Source organism: Syzygium oleosum, unplaced genomic scaffold (genome assembly GCF_021117445.2).
Source record: "Syzygium oleosum isolate NSW1041296 unplaced genomic scaffold, Sole_v2.1 Sole_v2.08, whole genome shotgun sequence".
NCBI classification, from domain to species: Eukaryota; Viridiplantae; Streptophyta; class Magnoliopsida; order Myrtales; family Myrtaceae; genus Syzygium; species Syzygium oleosum.
The window spans coordinates 743,911-765,766 of record NW_026607492.1 but is presented as its reverse complement, the minus strand read 5'-3'; the positions used below and the strand labels follow the sequence as shown (position 1 = coordinate 765,766).

General features: G+C 40.7%; 2 protein-coding genes across 2 annotated transcripts; both read right to left on the bottom strand.

Moving 5' to 3' along the window:
- Positions 1-1,105: 1,105 nt before the first annotated feature.
- Positions 1,106-6,287, bottom strand: LOC130138736 (glutamate receptor 3.2-like). The gene is made up of 7 exons (XM_056313683.1): positions 5,930-6,287; positions 5,039-5,314; positions 3,587-4,929; positions 3,226-3,503; positions 2,926-2,957; positions 2,442-2,836; positions 1,106-2,139 (listed from the first exon to the last, which is right to left on the bottom strand). The coding sequence occupies exons 2-7, from the start codon at positions 5,292-5,294 to the stop codon at positions 1,687-1,689; spliced, it is 2,757 nt and encodes a 918-aa protein (XP_056169658.1). The 5' UTR covers positions 5,295-5,314; positions 5,930-6,287; the 3' UTR covers positions 1,106-1,686.
- A 5,597-nt stretch (positions 6,288-11,884) lies between these two features.
- On the bottom strand, positions 11,885-15,058 carry LOC115672739 (probable anion transporter 5). Its single transcript, XM_030594660.2, has 2 exons — positions 14,479-15,058; positions 11,885-13,646 (listed from the first exon to the last, which is right to left on the bottom strand). Exon 2 carries the CDS (start codon positions 13,493-13,495, stop codon positions 12,167-12,169), a length of 1,329 nt encoding a protein of 442 aa, XP_030450520.1. The 5' UTR covers positions 13,496-13,646; positions 14,479-15,058; the 3' UTR covers positions 11,885-12,166.
- Positions 15,059-21,856: the final 6,798 nt, after the last annotated feature.

Sequence of the window (21,856 nt, the reverse complement as noted above, 5' to 3'; positions counted from 1 at the left end):
TTATACTTTAAATTCGTTGCTTTTGGTAAAATATGTATTGGAATAGTTATATTAAATTAAACAAAAGAATCGATTCAAAAGATCCCGTAATCAAAATTAGGAATCCGATTCGCCCTCCGGAAACATCCTTCAAATTTTGTGAATTTTTTTTTATCCATTTTACTATAGACCATTCGAAGTTTTAAAAAATGATATCACTAAAATGCCGGTGATGAATAATATTTTTAGTTCTTGAAACACATACTTATTTATCTGATATTCCTTAGAGAAGCAACATCTATAATAAAAATAACAAAATAAAGTCTTGGTTATTGTTACCAGATGTAACTAAGTTTTTTTTTGTCGGAAAATGTAACTAAGTTAATTAGGTGCTGATTTGGTATTTATTTATCTGTCTTTCTTGGTGACGTGGATGTCGGTTGTCCTACGTGGCACGGCCGGTGTTGACATGGACAATTTTTAATAATATTTTAATATTTTATCGAATTTTTTTTATAATTTCTCTTTCATTTTTTTTTCTTTCCTTTCTTCTTCCTTTTGCCGATGGCTGGGCAGAGTGGCTTTGCCTGGAGGAGCACCGATGAGGGCTCCCCTCGCCAGTTCTAAGGAGGCCGCCCTGGCATTGGGCTTGGCTGAGCCAGGCAAAGATTGACTCATGTTGAGCCAGAGGGCCAAGATTAGGATGCACACGAGAAGCATCAGGCATACGGTCTTCTGGTATGTCTGGCTCAAGGCCAACCCTCGCCTGTGGAGGGCAAGGCCAACCTGCCCGGTCACTGGCAAAAGGAAGAAGAAAGAAAAAAGAAAAGAAAGAAAGAAAGAAAGAATCACAAAAATTTACATAAAAAAAGAAATATATATTATAAAAAATTGTCTACGTGAGCGCTGGTCATACCACGTCGAACCGCTGGCATCCACGTCGTTCTGCTGAGGCTTTTCGCTGGAAGGGGCGGTCGGCGGCGGCGGCGGCGCCTTTGGTGGGGTTGCAAGAGCGCAGAGAGTCTGCAGTGCGTCTGTGTGCTTCTTCTTGTCTACCAAACCTTATAAGCATGGATGACGTCATATTTCACGCTTTGCTCATCTTTTCTTGTACAAAGTTTCTTACTTTTATGAGCAAAACGTTGATTAAAATCACAAAAATGAACATGCGCACAAACTAACAACGTTTTGCATTCATCCACTGTCGAATTGCAATGAACTTTCAAGTCAGTGTTCTCTAAAAACAGGCCCTTTTGTATTGTTTCCGGCAAAGGAAAAGACTTACAAAGCATTTCCCCCTCACTGCCTATAGCGCGCGCGCACAGCTTCTTCTTCTTCTTCTTCTTCTGCTTCTGCATCAGCAGCACAGGCATTAGCTGCTCCTAACTCCCGCAGCGATGGCGGCTGTGGACTTCTAAAGTAAAGCCCGTTCGACTGGCTTGGGGGTCTGCTCGCCTTCTGGGAATCCCCAATCCAATGGAATGGCGTTTCGGAACGGAACAGAAAAGAAAAACGATATCTTCGGTTAAAATGCTGCACAACAAACTGGTCGCCTACTGTAAGGACTGCTGTCGGGTACTGTTCTTCAGGGCATGAAGTGAAACTCAACACTCGGAGAATTCTCGGTTCTTTCTAGATCATAGATTGAAAATAAGCAACCAAGCTGTTATTAGCTATAGAAACTCGTAAGGCCAGTAAATCCCCTGTTCAACGTTGCCCCGAGACGTCCGGTTCCAGTATATCAGACCCATCGATTGACTTGGATTCCCTGTATCCATTTATAAGGTGGTTGTTTCGCTTTCTCTTCAACTTGCTCCGGGACTTATCCTCCTTCATATCCACGAACGACATAAAATTCTGAAGGCGCGCGGAACGAGAGCTTCCATGAGTGGATGGCTCGGGTGCTTGATGAGAATGCCGTTTGAACTTGCGCAGGATGAAGAAGAGGTACAGGAGGAGAGCTACAACGCATAAAACCCCGCAAATAAGGAACAGGCCCCAGAAGCTTTGGAGATGAAGCTGGTCCGATCCCGAGTTTTGGGAACCGCACGCCTTTTTGGACAGCCACCGCTTATGGATCTTCTGGAGCTCACCATTCTCTGACAGAGCGAGCAACGCAGTGGACATGTCGATGGCTAGAGGGGAGTCTCTAGGGAATGCCTGCCGAAGAATGATTAAAAAGTAAACCGGTGTTGGAGAATATATCACAACATAACAAGGGATATATAAGTTATTGAGGATCAGTCGTCCCGTGTCAATCTGTCATCCCTTTTTCGGCACAGGATGCACAACTGAGAATAGAATCGGAAACATGCTGTTATATAGAAGTTAGATTTCCCTCCCTTTCTTTCATAGAAGAACATATCGTATATCAGTGATGACTAACTTCTTCGGATTAAGAGTTGTAACTTCTAAACGCGTTATATGTTAAAAGCTGGTGAATATGGTCTCGAGATACTCACGAAGCCCCACCCACTTTTGGTGAACTCTTGGCCCCTGATTGAGAACTGGCAGTGATTTGAAAGGAAGAGGTCTATGTATGGTTGTTCGTCAACCACAGCAACTACTCTTCCAGACTCGAGGGCTGAAGCATATTCCTCTGGTGAGCCAAGCGCAATAAGTCTTGATTTTGGAATGCTCAGCTCCTCAACCATATAGTTCTCTGCAAAAGACCCTACTTGGAAGCCGATTGGGGAATTGCCGATTATTAACGAATCTATTCCTCTGATCGGTGAGGATAGCTGTTGAGCGGTCAGGATTGATGTAAGACTTGCTATATAACTTGAGTTAATTATCAAAACCACGAAAAGCCAGATGATCAGCACTATGCGACCAAGTGTGCTTATGGTGTTTTCTCCTGAAGATTTGAACACATTTAGAGTCACAATATGCTGTCACTTTAACATTTTTTTCAGTTAAATTATCACGCATTAAAGTGAGACTTACTGTGTGCAAAGAACATAGTAGAAAAGCTGAACCTGTAAGAAGAGAAAGGAGTGCAGATCAGAAGTTGCAGGGAGCACCATGAGCAGTCATTAATATGAACTAATGCAAAGCTGACGAGGCTACCCATTGAATGACGATTTGGCCATAAATGATCAACGTAGTATAATCCTCAAAGTAGAGCCTAAAATACTGGCAAAGCGTACAAACTCCCTAGAAGAGAATGAAAACTAGAGATTTACTAGCAGTTTTCATCTGGTAAAGTAGAACAGCCCATGGCATTTCCATTTACCCAGTGCTCACCAAAGAATTGTCATGACCTGTTTCCTGGGAGATCCCCGGAACTCATCGTTAATTCTGTGTTCAAGAATCCACACGACTGCTCCTACAATGAGGAAGAAAACTCCTGTGACAGCCCACATCAATGGAGTGAATGGACGCAAGAAGGCCCAAGGACTTGAATTCAACTTCCTAACAGGGGCAACAACAACTAGACCCGACTCAATGTAAGGCTGAGTAAAATCTGCAATCTTTGTTCGATTTGTGATAATCGCGATATCTCCCACAGCAGCATCGAAAACCTGCAGAACAAAATGTGATCAGCAGACGTAAGGTAGACTCTCTATAATGGTAAATGTAGTCCTCTGCCTTAGAACCAACTCACATCTGCTGCAATCATATTTACGAGCTCGGTGTAGCTAGGATTTTTGAGACCATCTCCAAACAAGACAAATTCGTATGGAACTGCATAAGGAAGCAATTTTCTGGCAGCAAGAAACACGTCTATGCAATAGCCCTGGACGATGTCAGTACCATTGACCTGCTCTACAAAGTCTCGGTAACTAACTCTCCTTGGAACTCCTATCCTTAGTCGCTTCCCATTATTCGGAAAAACCCAACCGCGAGGCTTCGTACTGGTGCCTCCAGGCCAAGTTACACTGTTCAAATGTTGGTTCGAACTAGAACGGTTAGGTGGTTTGGCATAAAGTTCTTCGGGAGGCACAATGGAAAGCCCGGAGTAGTTGGACCAATATCCTATCTGGCGATACCCATTTTCAAGTACGTTAATGACGTCATAAGAAGGATGTACTAGAGATCTGTCTGGATTAAATTTGATCGGGCCGGTCAGACCATTCATATTTGTCTGCAGGACATTGTTAAGCAACTGCTTCCCTCCATCAAAAATGCTCAATGCCTCGAGATTCAGAGTTCCTCCCCGAAAGTTTTTTAATATCGTGTCATTAGAGAATGAGATGTTGTTTCCCTGATCCAGGAACATTTTAACTGCACGAGCAATCATCCATACCGTATCATAGGCATAAAGACCATAAGGGTTCAACCCAATAGTACCATTGCTCAACGATTTCCACCTCGCTGAAAAATCCGCTTTCCTCTTTGAGTCAGGTGTGTGAAGCCTAAGTGCAAGAACTCCCTGGATAGAGTGGGCATCCTTTGAGGAAAGCGATGAATCAGAATCCAGAACACTAGACAACCACGAAGTTGCGAACCAGACATACCCACTGTCCATCATGCCAAGCCTCTTGGCCACATCAAAAACCAAAAGACCCGTCTTTGTGAATGTATGCAATATGAATACTCGGGATTCCATCAGTTTTATCTTATTCAATTCATCTATAACATCATTCTCAGTTGCCGTTGGATCTGGGGGAAGAGCTGCCTTATATATTATTTTGCAGCGTCTCTCTGCAAGTTGATCACCTAACACAGTGACGCCATTTCTGTTATGATCATCGTCGGAGAAAATTGTAACCACCTCTCGCCATCCGTAATAGCTGATCATATCTGCAACAGCGATCATCTGGAACAGATCGCTGGGTGCAGTTTGAATGAAGTAGGGGTACTGGAGGGGAGAAAGCATGGGGTCCAGCGCAGTGAACGACAGCATTGGAACATGTAGTTCATTTGCAAGATGCGAGAGAATGTGGGCCATTCCTGAATTCTGTGGACCTATTATTGCAACTGTGTCCGTCTCCATGAACTGCAAAGCTGTTATTGACAGTAAACAATCAAATAACCATCAGATTAATATTGACAGGGAAGAGATTATACCGATGAAAACAATTCTGAAAATAAGAACTTCGAGGAGAATGTATACCGCCGATGATGCCAAGAAATCCACTGAAATTGGAATCATGCATGGATATAGACAGTCTGCGTCCACCAAGAAAAGTTGGATCTGCATTAACATCGTTCTCCGCAGCCTTCATGGCGATTTGAGCGACTTTTCCATTGATAGAAGAAAAGGTGAAAATAGCTCCGACATTCACTGCATCTACATCAGGTTTGGACTGTCCTAGTGACAATTCTCCAAAAAAGAGGACGAAAATGCAGAGAAGCCAAACCAGATCCATTGTGATGCTAGATCAACAACCTAAGACAAGCACCCATCAATATGAGTGGGTTTAGGATTAAATAGTAACCTCATCTGAGGAATACTTCAATGAAAACATGAATCAACAGCCTTTCGATAATTTTGTAAATCTACCGAAAGTGGGAAGGAATATAATCTTGATCAAGGCAAGTTGCCAACTTGATTTTTAAAAAAAATTTCCCTCCCTTAGACCTAGGATGAGAGAACCAATACAAGCTAGGATAGACACAACCTACGAGAGACAAAGAGAACAATAAGCATATTGTTTTTTGACTTTTGCAACAGGCACAGCAAAAGAGGGCCAGTATGTCCTTTACTTCTTCCAATCTATCAATTACGTACAAAGTGAAAAACCCATAAATACCCATCTGAGAGAGTGCCAAAAGAACACTGACTTAACTGAAATCTGAGAGAGTGCAATGAGAAACGAAAACCCTCCATTTTCCAGAAAAGCAAGGGAGAAGCATTTAGTCTCAAGGAGCCCTGACTTTCATGTCCGAAAAGGGGAAATCAAACTTTTTTTCTAATGCAAATATACCAAACAAAAAGCAACACTCACGAGAGAGCAGCCAAAAAAAGAAAGAAAGCTTGTTAATCACAAGAAAGAGTACTCACCTGGCTCTGCGCTGGACACTTTCTGTTTCTTTATAATTAGGAAGGGAATACTTGAAGCAGGAGAAAGCGAGCCACCTTCTGACTTGGGCTTCCGCGAGCATGTGAGAACAGAGAAGAACACCCAGAAGTTCACTTCTTTTTTTTTTCTTCCCCACAATAATTGCAGGGTTGAATTCTTTGCAGATGGAGGGGGTCCTCAGACTACTATTTTAGTTTTTATGGGCCAGCAAAAGGGAAAAACCAAAAAAGACCATGAGATAGAAGAAGAACAAGAAGAAGACGATGCTGATATCATGATGATGAAGAAAATGAAGACAGTGGTCAAGAACCACAACCATTGATGGCGTTGTCAACCTGGTTTAATGCGATTTGTCTATATGTATCGTGAGAACGTCTGCACACGCTCTCTTCTTGGTGGGGACTCGCTCTTGCAGGTTGAAATAGTCAGCGAATTTACTTTAGAGCTCTGCTTTTGATTTAAATATGTGTTTATCTGTTAGTTTACTGCATGATTGCTTCCTCTCCCTCTGCAATGCAATCCAACTTTACTTGTTTTATGCTATTTTTTACGAGGGAATGTCCTTAGTGCAGCATTGGGGGTAGTGCGGTGAGCATGAAGTCGAGTGGTATGAATAAAATAATAATGCAGAGTAATCGCCACGTAATTTATCGAATGTTGTCCCCTCAATCGTGGCTTTCTGACCAAAAAAAAAAATCGTGGCTTTCTGAGGAGTGAGTAACAATCTAACTATGGCCCCACCATTTGATCTTGGCCACTGTCATCTGCATCATCTTCAAGAATTCAAACCATATTTAACACATTGTCTTTTGAGATTTGATTCTGACATGGTTGTTCTGTTTATAGCGTAATGTTTGGACTTTTTAGGGAAAAAAAGAAGAGGGGTTGAAAAGTCAACAAAGAAGCAAACAGTGGACATCTTCAGATTAAAAGTGGCGACCGAGAAACAGAAAGGAAAGAGAGGAAAAGAAGAAAAAAAAGAAGGAGAGAGAAAGGAAAGAGAAAGAAAAAAGCTCGTGCGTAAACGTTCCGTAGACCTTGGCAAGCCTATTCCAAATTCGTATCGCAACGTACTGATGACTCTCGTTTATGCAATCGGAGTATTTTTCAAAATTAAAGTATAATTTCGGAGTCTAGTGAAAATGGGGTTTTTTAGCTGCGGGTAAGTCCGATTTTTTGAGTCGTTAAAAAAAAAAGTTCGGAGTATGTATATATATATAGAATTGGTAGTTAACCCTAAATTTAAAAGTTTAGGATGTCATGGAACTGTGGGATTTTACGGAACTCGATTCGGACTTATCATTTGCCCTAAACGAATTTTTGAAGTTGAGCGTGCGTGGTGAACAATGTGCGATCAGTGGCTTTTAGGCCAATTTTCATCGGTTTTCGGCTTGATTTTGGGATGGTCAAGTGGTGGGTCTTCTAGTACTTCGAAAGATCTTCATTTTAACTGAAAGCTTGCTTGGAACAGGGTTTGATGGAGAGAGTTATGGCGCGATCAAATTTCGCGTTCAAGTTCTGCGTTGCGGATGGTTTTGAATAATCGTTTTGGATGAGCGATTTGTGGGCGCCTTTGATTCATTTGTTAGCGATTAAGCTTAGTTTAACTAAATTGTAGTTGAGGTAGAGTTTTACTCGATTTTAATGTTGTTTCTCGCTTATTTGTTAGGATTGCGAGTTCGACGGATCGAGTAATCTTTGTCGTTTAATCGTAGGCATTTCCAAGTGAGTGGTGCTATATCTTCTTTGAGTTTATAAATTTATGCTTTGAAAGTGATAAGGATTTGAGTATCGTACGAGTTGCTAAAACATGTTTGTTGTATAAAATCCTGGATTGGGCAATTACTACATTTTAATATTTGAGAACGATTTGAAAATGGCTTTAAGAAAAATATTGTTAACGGATATATGTGTATTATGTTGCGAATTGGTTTATGGAACGAGTTTTAAGATGATTTGAGAAAGGTTTTATAGAAGATGTTATTAAAGATTATACGTATCGATTTATGAATTATGTTTATGAAATGATATGAGAAATGCTTTGCGAAAAAGCATTTCTATCGGATAAACTAAGTTACTAAAGGTTATGTGATTAGTTTGGGAAACGTATTGTGATTTATGAAATAGTTTTAGAACCATATTGTTATTTATGAAATGGTTTATGAAATTATTTCTAGATTTGGTTTTGTGGACTGTGGATGATATTGTCGTGGATAAGTATTTGACACTCAGTGTCCAATAAGGGATTGTGGGTATGTGCATATTAGTTTATGATATCCTTATGGGCCAAGCCACCGGCTTATAGTAGGTGAAGACCTTGCCAAGAGAGAATCTTGGTCGCCCTTTCACGAGGCGTTATCCATGATCATTGCTAGATTTCTGAGCATGAGATTGGTCAATGAAATGGATCATTGGTTTACGCGTGATATTATTGATCGAAATGAGCATTTCATTGTGAAAATGTTACGTTAAAGTAGTATATAATATAATTTGACCTTTGGCGTGTGTTTTTGTTGGAGATTGGCCAGTTAAATAAGCTTTGGTTTGGTAATATATAACGTAATTTGACCTTGACGTTTATTATTTGCTGGAATTGGGTTAAATAAGCTATAGTAGTTAACTTTGGTTGTGATTTATTGCATCCATCGGGTGAAAGGATGGTATGTAAGTGTCCTTCATCTATTTGGAGTGTGACTATAACCACGCAGAATATTATTCTTGGAGGCAAAGCAAAGCATACGCTCGTGTTTCCGCCAATTCATTCCCTCTGTCGCCAATGACTAGTGCCGCCGTCTCGTCTACTACCACCACAGCACCACCTTCGACACCGCCTGCCGCTGTCTCTTCCGCACCCTTTAGGCCCGCCCGCCCCGGTGGTTCATTGCTGTGCGATGGCGGATGAGCATCTGGAAGGCGGGTTTTCACGACGGTGGCGCTGCGCAACGGATGGGGAGGGGAGATAGCAACTGGGCGATCGGCGGACGTCTAGATCTGCGAAAGGTCTCATCTTTCCTGCTGCTGAAGCATCGAGGAAAGCGGCCGTGAGCGAAGAGAGGAAGCGAAGGGGAAACAGAAAAAGGTTGGATTGATATTGATGTGACGCAAGAATCAGTCGCATTGGAGAGAGAAGTGTTTATGCAAAAAGGAGAAGTTTATCACGAAAAGAATAGGCTGGAATCGTAAATGCACGGCATACTGGCTATCGTGACATATAGTCCACAGGATGCTATTCTTGGAGGCAAAGCAAGCATACACGTGGAGCACATTCATGCAGCTCCTTCCGTCGCCAATGACTAGTGCCGCCGTCTTGTCTCTTACAACCACCACAGCACCACCTTCGACACCGCCTGCCGCTCTCTTCCGCACCCTTTAAGGCCCCGCCCCGGTGGCATTGCTGTGCGATGGCGGATGAGCATCTGGAAGGCGGGTTTTCACGAGGGTGGCGCTGTGCAACGGATGGGGAGAGGGAGATAGCAACTGGGTGACGGGCGGACGTCTGGAATCTGTGAAAAGGTCTGATCTTTCCTGCTGCTGAAGCATCGAGGAAAGCGGCCGTGAGCCAAGAGGGAAGAGGGGAAGCGAAGGGAAACAGAAAAAGGTTGGATTGATATTGATGTGACGCAAGAATCAGTCGCATTGGAGAGAGAGAGAGAGAGTTTATGCAAAAAGGAGAAGTTTACACGAAAGAATACGCAGAAACTGGTAAAGAATATAGCATATATTGAAGTGTCATCCAGATGCCAAACTTATACTTTAAATTCGTTGCTCTTGGTAAACTATGTATTGGAATAGTTATATTAAATTAAACAAAAGAATCGATTCAAAAGATCCCGTAATCAAAATTAGGAATCCGATTCGCCCTCCGGAAACATCCTTCAAATTTTGTGAATTTTTTTTTTATCCATTTTACTATAAACCATTCGAAGTTTTAAAAAAAGATATCGCTAGAATGCCAGTGATGAATAATATTTCTAGTTGTTGAAACACATGCTTATTTATCTGATATTCCTTAGAGAAGCAAAATCTATGATAAAAATAACAAAATAAAGTCTTGTTTATTGTTACGAGATGTAACTAAGTTTTTTTTTGTCGGAAAATGTAACTAAGTTTTTTTTTGGTTGAATAACTAAGTTAATTAGGTGTTGATTTGGTATTTATTTATCTTTCTTGGCGACGTGGATAACGGTTGTCCTACGTGTCACAGCCAGCGCTAACATAGACAATTTTTAATAATATTTTAATATTTTATTGATTTTTTTTATAATTTCTCTGTCATTTTTATTTTTCCTTTCTTCTTCCTTTTGCCGGTGGCTGGGTAAAGTGGCTTTGCCTATGGGAGCACCGATGAGGGCTCCCCTCACCAAATCTAAGGAGGTCGCCCTGGCATGGGGCTTGGCTGAGCCGGGCAAAGATTGACTCATGTTGAGCCAGAGGGCCAAGATTAGGACGCACACGAGAAGCATCAAGCATACAACCTTCTGGTATGTCTAGCTCGAGGCCAACCCTCGCCGGCCTGCTTGTGGCGGGCAAGACTAGCCCGCCTGGTCACTGGCAAAGGAAGAAGAAAGAAAGAAAAAATCACAAAAATTTACATAAAAAAAGAAATATATATATATTATAAAAAATTATCTACGTCAGCGCCGGTTGTACCACGTCGAATCACTGGCGTCCACGTCAGCGCATTCTAGCCAAAATTGGACGGATGGACTCAATTGGCAAAATATGAAAAGGTTGATGACTCGATTGGTAAAATTGAAAAGTTTAAAAATGAATCAGTAAAAGTAGGGGTGAGCGGTTCTAGGATCCATACAGGTTCCACTTGGAACCTAAAACCTACTCTGTCACAGGTTCCAAGTCTACCCAGATTTTATATGTATTATTAATTAAATAATTGCACTGAATAGTCACAATTAATGACCACCACTTGTTACGATTCACTGATCACAACTTATATTTGAACACACGAAAAATATGAAATATTAACAAATCATAAAATAAAAGCTCAGGCTAGTCGTTCCAGATTATACACCCATCATCTAACGCCATGAAAGAACGCATGATTATGCAAAGACATAAATCAAGAAAAAACAAAAAAAACTTGTTTCAAGTTTCAAGTTTTACGTAGAACCAGGAACTAACCCGTCGAAATAGGTTTCCCAATTTTAAAACATGGAACCTACCCTACATACCTTGAAACCTAGAATCTACAAATTTCCATCGATCAAGTTTTGCCGTGGAATCATGCTTACCTCTAAATAAAAGTGCAATAGATTTAAGATTTTCCGGACAATTTTCCCACTAAGGGATCCATAGTGCATCTGGTAGTTGCAATGAGATGGACTGCATAAGCGTGCAGATATGACATCAAACGATGCGTCCTTGATTCCCACTTAGTGGAAAGAGAGAAAGAAATACCATCTCTTCATTGTAACATCATCCAAAGCCAAATCAGTGCGGGGTCCAGCAGCTGAGTTTCCACAACAGCACAAATGACAGACAAACCCATGACAACCACCCCCAAATGGTCAGGCCTCAGCTAAAATGTCCTTTGGCACCAAGTAAACGTGAACAGTGGAACAGCCGCCTCCATCGAAAAATGGCCAGAGAGGAATCCGATTCTCCAAGGTGCCCTGAGGTAAAGTGCAGTAAGCCGCAGATTACCACATGGAGCATCAATCCCTAGCGTTTTTTTTTTGGTAAGGACAATCCCTAGCGTTTTACGCCTGGTCGGACAGACTAAAGTATCATTTATCTAAACATGATGTGCTGTGATTCATGTGATATTCCTAAACTCGCCATCAAGGACGTCGCTAACAATGCAAGCTAATGAGACCCTCACATGAATCCTGAACAGATCGATCACGCTTTGCAGAAATCACGAGAACTGTCACCTTCATGCATAACCAGTTGCATGAGATAGGCCAAGTACAGAAACATGTAAAACTCTGGCTAAATTGCCAGGTGACATCGTTTGAATTATTGAGAAAAGCTACTAGAAAGGAATGAGCATATGGATCCAGCTACACGGATCTACAAATGAAAACATAAAAAGGAAATAGAAAAACACTAGAAACTGTCACTATGTTCCCACCGCAGATTCTTGTGGGTTTCATAAATAGAATCTATAGCAAGATGACGTGCAGTAAAGCTTCAACCAGTTCACGCACAGCAACAATTCACAAATAATTAGCTCTTTAAGAGATATAGCCAGGTTAACCTCAGTCAAAAATCTTCTCCCCAGTTGAGAATAGCATAAATACTATCGAACTGAAAGTACAAAGAAGGCCGGGTATCAAGAACACTTCTTTCCAACTTTCAGGGGTTGAAAGATCTGAATAATTAGCTTTAGCTGCTTCAAGAAGCCGGCCCGTAAGATCGACCCCAATTATGCCTGCTAATGTACCGGCGGTATTGGAAACACCCATAACAATTCCTGCATATTTGGGAGCAATATCCATATGGTTCACTGCGAACCCTGCTCTGCCAAGGGCCAAGAACCCAAGAGCCACGGATGAACAAAAGACAGCTCCACCAGCAGTTCTGAATAAGGGAAGCGCCACTAGTGCAAAAGAAGCAACTATGAACCCTATTGTGTTCAGGAATTTCCTGGTTGCAGTCACAGACAGAATTTTGCGGGTAATCAGGTGGTCAGCCACGACCCCACCAATATTCGAGAATAGGAACATGTTGAGATAGGGCATCATCTTCGATGAACCCATGTCATGGAGGCTAAGTTGGAGACCTTGTTCAAAGTATGTTGGCAACCAGTTCATCAACACATACAAAGCATAGTGGAATGTAAAGTTGTTTACCACAATGGCCCAAACTGGTAAGCAAAATATAATGCTCTTCCATGGGATACCGGCAGTTTTGACAGAACTTCCTCCATTCTCCACTTTTACCTTTTGACTTCTTTTCATTGGCAACAAAGACTCCCCAAAACTAGCAGCTGTGGCTTTTGGATGCTCAGGTCTAGGGGGATCGCTGGCATATTTTATCCAAAGTAGAGACCACATGGCACCTAATGCTGCTTCAGCGACAAACACCGACTGTGGACCCCTGAATTTCACCAGGCTTGGAAGAAATAGCATCCCTGCAGCCGCGCCAAGATACATCCCCGAAGTTGTGAGAGAAACAGATCTAGACCTTTCATGAGGGGGGACCCACTCAGCTAGGACAGTATGGATAGACGGGAAGATGAAACCTTGTGCCACACCAACAAGCAAGCGAGCAACAACTAATATTACGACTCTATTTGGGTCCAGTGGAATGAATGCACAAGTTAGTGACCATATCACAAAGGAGAGGAGGAGAATGCGTCTTCCCCCTAATTTCTGAGCAGCCCATCCTCCGGGCACCTGTGAACAGGCATAACCATAATAAAAGGTAGAAAGTATTGTGCCTTTACTAGATTGGTTTACTCCAGCCGCATCAGCTGCAACGGTATAGGCAATTGAGAATCCTACACGTTCTATATAGCAGACGCATGTAGATATAAATGTCAAAATGACGATCAAGTATCGCTTGGGAAATCTTATCCTCTTCATACTCTTAAACAATTGTGAGTTGCATTATCAGCCACCCACGTCCCTGATTGACCTGATTCCTGCCTGCCAGCTAGCTTCTGATCGGTTCCTTTCCTGCCGTCTGGTGACTTAAAAAATAACAGCGGCAGCGATGTCTTTCTACAAGATTTTGCTGCGAGTGCATATCACAGGCACAACAACAAACGAATACGTCAGTCACTGATGAAAACACACATAACAAGATAATGCATCAACATTATCATCCAAACACTAAAAACTTGCTTGAACAGACTTTCCAAATTCACAGCCTGACTGCCATCTACATCTCGGCAGGATAGATATACTTATTGAGTATGATGAACTTGGAAAACCACCGCTTTAACAGCTGCAATTATAATCTTCAAACAGAAAATCCAATTCTCAACAAACATTCTCAATCATTTATTCGCCGATAGGCAATAACTGCTAGAAATTTATTCATCTGAAAATGCAAATGACAGCAAGAATGCTGTTGAAAGCGACAGTGCAATCAAGAGATATACATTCGACAAGTGCAATTGACACAGGCATGCCATCGCAAGCATATATAGCCTCGTCCAAATTATCTACTGGATTTTCCATCCCAAATGTAGTCCAATAAGGGCCACATTGTCCTAACGGAGATCTTGATAAGTCCCAAACAGCAGAAAATCAAAAGCAGCGAGCCAAACCGCAGCTTTTCGGAAGTAAATGCACCGAAATCCTCAGCAGATTACCAAGTATCTAACACAACAGATCAGAACAGAGTAAGGTGGAAGAGAGATTTTCATTTAAAAGTGTAAGCTTGCAGAAAGCTAAATTAGAAGAAATCCCATGAAGCAAGTAAACGAGTAAATTTTCCGAGAATGAACAAAACCAAAACAATCCGATCTCCACGGCATTACCACTTCAGGGAAAAACCCCGACCCATTAGACCAAACCCTGCAACAAGAACGAGTGACACGTAAAGGCGAAATCAAGAGTACCTAAATGGCCATAAATCTCCGAACCGGCGACCAAGTTCATCACTCTGCAAGCTTATCGATCGATGGACGCGCGACCCAGATAAGAAATCGAGCCGCCATTGCCAAATCGCATCGCCGGGGCGCACAACGAGCGCATCAAGAACACACCCAGAAGAAGTCAACCGAAAACAGAGAGGGGTCTTCTTGTCCCGGTTAACGACTCTGCCGAAGCTTTTCACGTGCTGAGCTCGCGACACAGGAGGGAAGACGACTCGGGTGGGTTTAATAATCAGAGCTTCATCACGTCGCCGTCCAGCACTGGCGCTAGCGCAGGAACCCGGAAAAAAGATGCGATCTTGCTGGTGTTTCTCAAATCTGATGGATTAAACAGATGCGATTCGAAGCTAGGTCGTTGCTATCTGCCCTAGATTTGACTTTCTGCAGAGGAAGAAAGAAGAGAGAGGAGAGAGAAAGAAGGGGAGCAGATTGCAAGTGCGTAACAACTATCAATTTGAAGTAGGAAAATGATAGGTTTAACAGCTTTGTACCAAATCTAGTTTGCTCATCGGAGATGCTAAGGTAAGTTTTACATTCGTTGAGCTGTGTTCAGAAGAAATTAGGGCTTATTTTGCCTTTTTTCTTTTCCTTGTAGAGTTTGATCGTGCATTTTTATTTAATGCTTGCCATCTAAAATTTTTCAATCATGTCGACATCGATGTATCGAGTTAAGCAATTATTCTAATTTTTCGTTTCCGAAATTTATAAAGAAAAAGCAAATCACATTGACTCAAAACATATAGACATTTCAATTCACAATGTATAGATTCGAAAACGGTACCGTTCGTCATCGCATATTAAGTCACTTGTTTCAAAATAATTCAATTAGAACTTGGACAAAAATGTTCAGCATTGAAAATGAATTTGGTCACGAATTGAAAAATTGGGAAAAAAAAACGTGAAAAACCATTTTCACTATTATAAAAGTCAACCAGAAGCGAAAACGAAAATTGTTTTAGAAATATTTCTATCCTCAAGAAAGTACCACTTAGTGTGGTCCATCTTAAAATCATGATGATCCCTACAATAGATTAAAAATTTAAATTAAATAAAAAGACTTGCCAGGCACTAGCATCCATTGACTTCACAATGGATCTCATCATTTTTAACAACTTAAACGCACTATTAAAATCACAAATGTCCATGTTCTTGAATAATCAAATAGGGTTACTCTTTGAATCTCAATTCAGAGAGCAAATCGAAGAGACCCCCCCTCGAGAGAATGCCACCACAAGTCTCCGTGAAATCGACGAATCCAATCTATCAAAACCCACTAAGGGTGCGCATGGAATGCATTCCGGAATAAAAATTCTGCTCCGGAATGCATTCCGGAACAGAATGGCGTTTGTTAAAAAATTTCCGGAATGCATTCTGGAGCGATTTTTACATTCTGGAATAAAAATGCGTTTGTTAAGAGTGCGAATGGTAACCATTCTGTTCAAGAAATCAAATTCTTGCCAGAAATTGATTTCTTGAATTCTTGCTAGAAATTGATTTCTTGAGGAGAAATCTGTTTGGTAAAACATGACTAATTCTGCTCCAGAAATCTGTTTTGATTTGTTGATTTTTTTTGCACCTAAAAAAATTTAAATTTTACTCAAAGTGGGTGGCCACATGTATTATAAGCCATTCTGTAAAGTTTTGAAATTTTTGATTTTTTAAATTTTTTTGGGCACCTAAAAAATTTATATTTCACTCAAAGTGGGTGGCTACAGGATTCTAAGCCATTTTGTGAAGTTTTGAATTTTTTTATTTTTTTATTTTTTTGGGCACTTCAAAAAATTTAAATTTTACTCAAAGTGGGTGGCTACAGATATTCTAAGCCATTATGTGAAGTTTTGAAATTTTTTATTTTTTTTTTATTTTTTTGGGCACCTCAAAAAAATTAAATTTCACTTAAAGTGGGTGGCCACAGGTATTTTAAGCCATTTTGTGAAGTTTTGAAAATTTTTATTTTTTTTTTATTTTTCTTTTTTTGGCACATCAAAAAATTTAAATTTCACTCAAAGTTGGTGGCCACAGGTATTTTAAGTCATTTTGTGAAGTTTTGAAATTTTTGATTTTTTTTTGGCACCTCAAAAAATTTAAATTTCACTCAAAGTGGGTGGCCACATGTGTTTTAAGCTATTATGTGAAGTTTTGAAATTTTTGAAATAAAAAAAAATTCACCAAATTTCATATTTTCCCGAAATCTGACTTTTTTTATTTTCTGGAAATTTTTATGAATTTTTCTAGAATTTTTTAATTTTTATGCATTTTCTGAAAAAAAAAAATTGTGAGAAAATAGGGAGAATGCTGTCACGCCCCGAACCCCGCGGGCGCACGACATCCCGCTACGGTCGTTATAATGCGACGTCCCAGGACCCGTTGCCGACCCTTCATTTTATCCTTTAGTACGCATGCGGAAGCGAACACAACAATCCCCGGGCAACAATAATAAACAGGGATAGCAGAGGAAAAACCAGACATAACAAAAGCCATTTTAATATTCACTTGATTAACCCTTGGGAACATACTTACAGGCCTACTCCAGGCATTTTCGCAAAAGCCAGCAAAAGACAAAGGTTAGGGTTAATCTACTCCATCCAAAAGATCGGCTTCCAGGCCTAACCCTCAAGGACCAACCAAAAACTGCGGTACTCCAAACCGCATAGGAAGCAACGACAAGCTAAGGTCCTGAAAAAGGTTTAACAACAACAAATGAGATAAAATCTCAATAAGTTAACGGCCTAAGCCCCGCTTAGGAGGCCAACTCGCACGGGGGTCCCTAAACAGGCAACACGGCATCCATAGCAACATTCTTAAACAACCACAGGCATCCTTACCTCGCCTTGGTACACTCATTGATGAAATGCATATGTCGCAAACTCGAAACATCTAAATCAATTACTCATGCATCAATGCATCACAAGCGGGCGTGTCCCGATTATAAGATAGAATCCACTTGGGCACGTCCCATACCACGCCTCAGTTTCTACCACATAATCGAGGCACTATGAATCACACGTATTCCAGGTTATTACGCCCCTTCGGGCCACTACACATCAAGCGATATGCGCAAGATGGCGTCTTCCCGTAAAAACCGGGCTCCGTCCCGCCCGTCGGGTCAGACGGCTACGTCAAACGATACACGGGATGACGGCATTCCAATACGGCAACATCAAACGATACACAGTAAGATGGTATCCCGTAAGGAGCATCGAGTCCGGCCTCGGGCCGCGACAAGGCATCCAGGGTATCGGCACTCCAGATAATCCCCAGGCATCCGATAAATCGGGCATCGTCAAGCGATACACAGCAAGACGGCTCCAACGTGTGACCACACGAGCACACAAGCATTCCGGCCAATTATTATCTTCTCAATTAGCCCATGCGTCTGTGAATAGTGCTCACATTAATGCCATACAATAACATCACATGGTCACACATGCAACAGTCAATCAATTTCGCAAGCTTCGATAACGACACAAGTATTAACCGCAAAACACCACTATCCATTTCTGGCATAACAATAAAAATAATTTAATTTTCCAAAATTCAAATTACTTTCTCGAATCAAAATCATTTAAACCGTTTTCCAAATACGCCAACTTATACGGCGAAATCCAACATTGACATCACAATTAACGTTAGAAAATTTTCCGAAAATAATACTATTTAATTTTCGAAAATTAATTATTTAATAATAAAATAATAATATTTAATTCGGAATTAATTTATTAACTAATAAAATAATATTTAAATTCCGAAAATAATAACATTTCATATAATAATCAATAACAATAAACTAATCAATAACTTATACCCTAAACACAATTAATTAACCACTAACCCACAATTAACACAAACTAAACATAAATTAAACTACCCTAAGCAAGTTTAACGCCCTAAACACGGGATTAGGGGTTAACTTACTCGGCTAACGCCGGCGAAGACGCGAGGACGACGGCGGCGACGAGGGCGGTCCGCGGTGTCCTCGGAATGCTCCGGTGAGCGACGAACGGGCGTGGCGACGGGAGACAGCTCCTGTAGTGGCTGATCGGGGCTGCTCGGGGCTGGTTCCAGGGCTGAACGGCGGCTGATGGTGGTGTTTCGGCGGCGGGGACAACGGCGGCGACGGCCAGGGCGACCACGGCGTGATTGGACAGCGTCGGGCACGACGAGTAGCGGCGGTGAGCTCGCTACCGCGCGCACGAAGGAAGGGAAAAGTGGCTGGCGGACGGCGGCTAGGGCGATGCGCGGCGGCTGGACGGTGCGCGGCGCCGACGAGCGACGGAGGTCAGTCCGGCGAAGGCTGCTGCGTCGGTGAGCAGCAAAAATGAAGAAGCCAGGCGTGAGCAAAAGCAGACGCACGAAGAAGAAGCAGCGGCCAAGAAGGAAAAGAAGAAAGAAATAAAAAGGAAAAGAAATGATGGGCTTTGGTTGGGAATTGGTGAGAGTCAGAGGGGGAGTGGGTGAGAGTCAGAGGCGTGGAGGGGTGTCGGCGGGGAAGGGGGAAAAGAGAGAGGGGAGAGAGGAGAGAGAAGGGGGGTGGTCCACGTGATCATCCCCCAAAATATCTTCTACATTTTTTTTTTTTTTCATTTTGCGAATTTATCTAATTTTTGTCCTCAAATTTTCACTTCAAAAATCACCAAATCGGATCGAATTTTCAATTCTTCGATCCTTTTCCGAAATTGGAATTTTCGATGGCCAATTCGTAAAAATTACGAGGCGACATCCTATGGTTCGGTTTGTAAATCCTTAAGAATTCAACACTAAAATCGGATCGTAATTCGTGGTTGAAATCGATCAATCGCAACTATAATAAATCTCAAACTAACGGGCGACTTTTAAGAATAAATCCTCAGTAGTCTTTCCCCTTTGGTTAGTATCCCCTGGGTGATCAGGCCAGAGCAAGAATTACTAATAGAGCAATCGATGAAATCACCATTTCATATATCACCAAAATGTGTCGAATTTTCAGGATATTACAAATGCATTCCGGAATCAAGAAGCTACAAAAAGTAGCTTCTCTTTTTCTTGCCAAAAACTCATTCCGGAATCAAAAATGCATTCTGGAATCAAGAATGCATTCTGGAATCAAGTATTTTTAACAAACGCATTTTTATTCCAAAATGTAAAAATCGCTCCAGAATGCATTCCGGAAATTTTTTAACAAAAGCCATTCTGTTCCAGAATGCATTCCGGAACAGAATTTTTATTCCGGAATGCATTCCATGCGCACCATAAAAATACTTGATTCCAGAATGCATTCTTGATTCCAGAATGCATTTTTTATTCCGAAATGAGTTTTTGGCAAGAAAAAGAAAAGCTACTTTTTGTAGCTTCTTGATTCCGGAATGCATTCTCTCTATTTTCTCACAATTTTTTTTTTCAGAAAATGCATAAAAATTGAAAAATTCTAGAAAAATTTATAAAAATTTCCAGAAAATAAAAAAAAGTCAGATTTCGGGAAAATATGAAATTTGGTGAATTTTTTTTATTTCAAAAATTTCAAAACTTCACAGAATAGCTTAAAACACATGTGGCCACCCACTTTGAGTGAAATTTAAATTTTTTGAGGTGCCCAAAAAAAATCAAAAATTTCAAAACTTCACAAAATGACTTAAAATACTTGTGGCCACCTACTTTGAGTGAAATTTAAATTTTTTGATGTGCCCAAAAAAAAGAAAAATAATAATAAAATAAAATTTTTCAAAACTTCACAAAATGACTTAAAATACATGTGGCCACCCACTTTGAGTGAAATTTAATTTTTTTGAGGTGCCCAAAAAAATAAAAAAAAATAAAAAATTTCAAAACTTCACATAATGGCTTAGAATATCTGTAGCCACCCACTTTGAGTAAAATTTAAATTTTTTGAGGTGCCCAAAAAAATAAAAAAATAAAAAAATTCAAAACTTCACAAAATGGCTTAGAATACCTGTGGCCACCCACTTTGAGTGAAATTTAAATTATTTTAGGTGCCCAAAAAAATTAAAAAAAATCAAAAATTTCAAAACTTTACAGAATGGCTTATAATACATATGGCCACCCACTTTGAGTAAAATTTAAATTTTTTTAGGTGCAAAAAAAATCAACAAATCAAAACAGATTTCTGTTCCAGAAATCAATTTCTAGAGTAGAATTAGTCATGTTTTACCAAACAGATTTCTCCTCCAGAAATCAATTTCTGGCAAGAATTCAAGAAATCAATTTCTAGCAAGAATTTGATTTCTGGAGCAGAATGGTTACCATTCACACCCTAAGTACCCAAGGCACATAATCTCCCAACCATCCCAATCTCTCTTTTGACCATTCGCTTCCGTTCGAACTCGTTGCAAATCTAAACTTTACTGTTTCGATGTTAAATCGTGTCGTCACCCAACAACTTGATCCAATGAGTTTTTGCGAAACTTAATGTTTGATCGATTGAATAATGCGAAATTTATACGAAGAGCTTATGGTGTTCCGTGAGGCGCTAATTTGCCGCACAATGCCTCTGGATTAGCTTCATTAACCATATGTTCGTTTGGTTTGTGGCTTTGGGGAATGTCTTTAAGGAAATACAAAAAAAAATTGGGTTAAAGGGGTTTTCCAAAATGCTTGTAGTGTTTAGTAAAGTGTATTTTAAAAACACATTGGGAAGTAACTTTGATTTAAATGCCGTTTGGTAAAAACTTTACTTTGTAAAAGACTTTTGCTAATTTTTTTAAAAGAAATCTCAAATTATTTACCAACGGAATTTAGCCACCGGCCAACTGCTGATGGCCAAATCTATTTGCCAGGCGGCCTTGCTTGAGGTCGCACATCCCCAGGCGACGGTTGCCTAGGGTTTGGTAACCTCGGGTGACACCTGGGTGGCCGTGGCTTATCGATAGCTAAAACCTCCGCCAGTAAATTAGGGTTTTCAAGGATATTCCGAAATTATGAAAGTTGAGGAGGGCAAATTGAAAGAAAAGAAAACTTTATTTGCATTCAAAAAATACTACTTTTCAAAGTACATTCGGACTTTGACAAAAAAAAAGTACATCCAGACTTACTTTGGACCTTTAGAGATATTTGGAAATGTAATTGCATTTTTTTAAAGTTTGAGTAAAAAAGAAACCAAACGTCATTTACATTTGGGTAAGAAATTTAAGGTCTCCAAATTCTATTTGCAATGCTGAATCAAACGGTCCTTAGTCCATACAATCCTCTCTGCAAGAGCTAATACACCTCAAGATGGCTCTGCCTTTACGACCTGTGGAAGACAGATCCACACGAGACCAACAAGTCAAATCGCATAGAGAACATTCCCGAGTCAGAGAGGTTGGATCGGTTTGTCGTGATCGATCGACTTCCTCGGATTTCTGCAAAA

What these genes read in the sequence shown, in the direction of transcription:
- LOC130138736 (XM_056313683.1), bottom strand. Translation starts at nt 5,294, where the DNA reads ATGGATCTGGTTTGGCTTCTCTGCATTTTCGTCCTCTTTTTTGGAGAA. An exon ending in ATTTCTTGGCATCATCGGCG is followed by an intron (nt 4,930 to 5,038) that starts GTATACATTCTC and finishes TGTCAATAACAG; the next exon opens with CTTTGCAGTTCATGGAGACG. An exon ending in CCAAAAGTGGGTGGGGCTTC is followed by an intron (nt 2,140 to 2,441) that starts GTGAGTATCTCG and finishes ATTCTTCGGCAG; the next exon opens with GCATTCCCTAGAGACTCCCC.
- LOC115672739 (XM_030594660.2), bottom strand. Translation starts at nt 13,495, where the DNA reads ATGAAGAGGATAAGATTTCCCAAGCGATACTTGATCGTCATTTTGACA.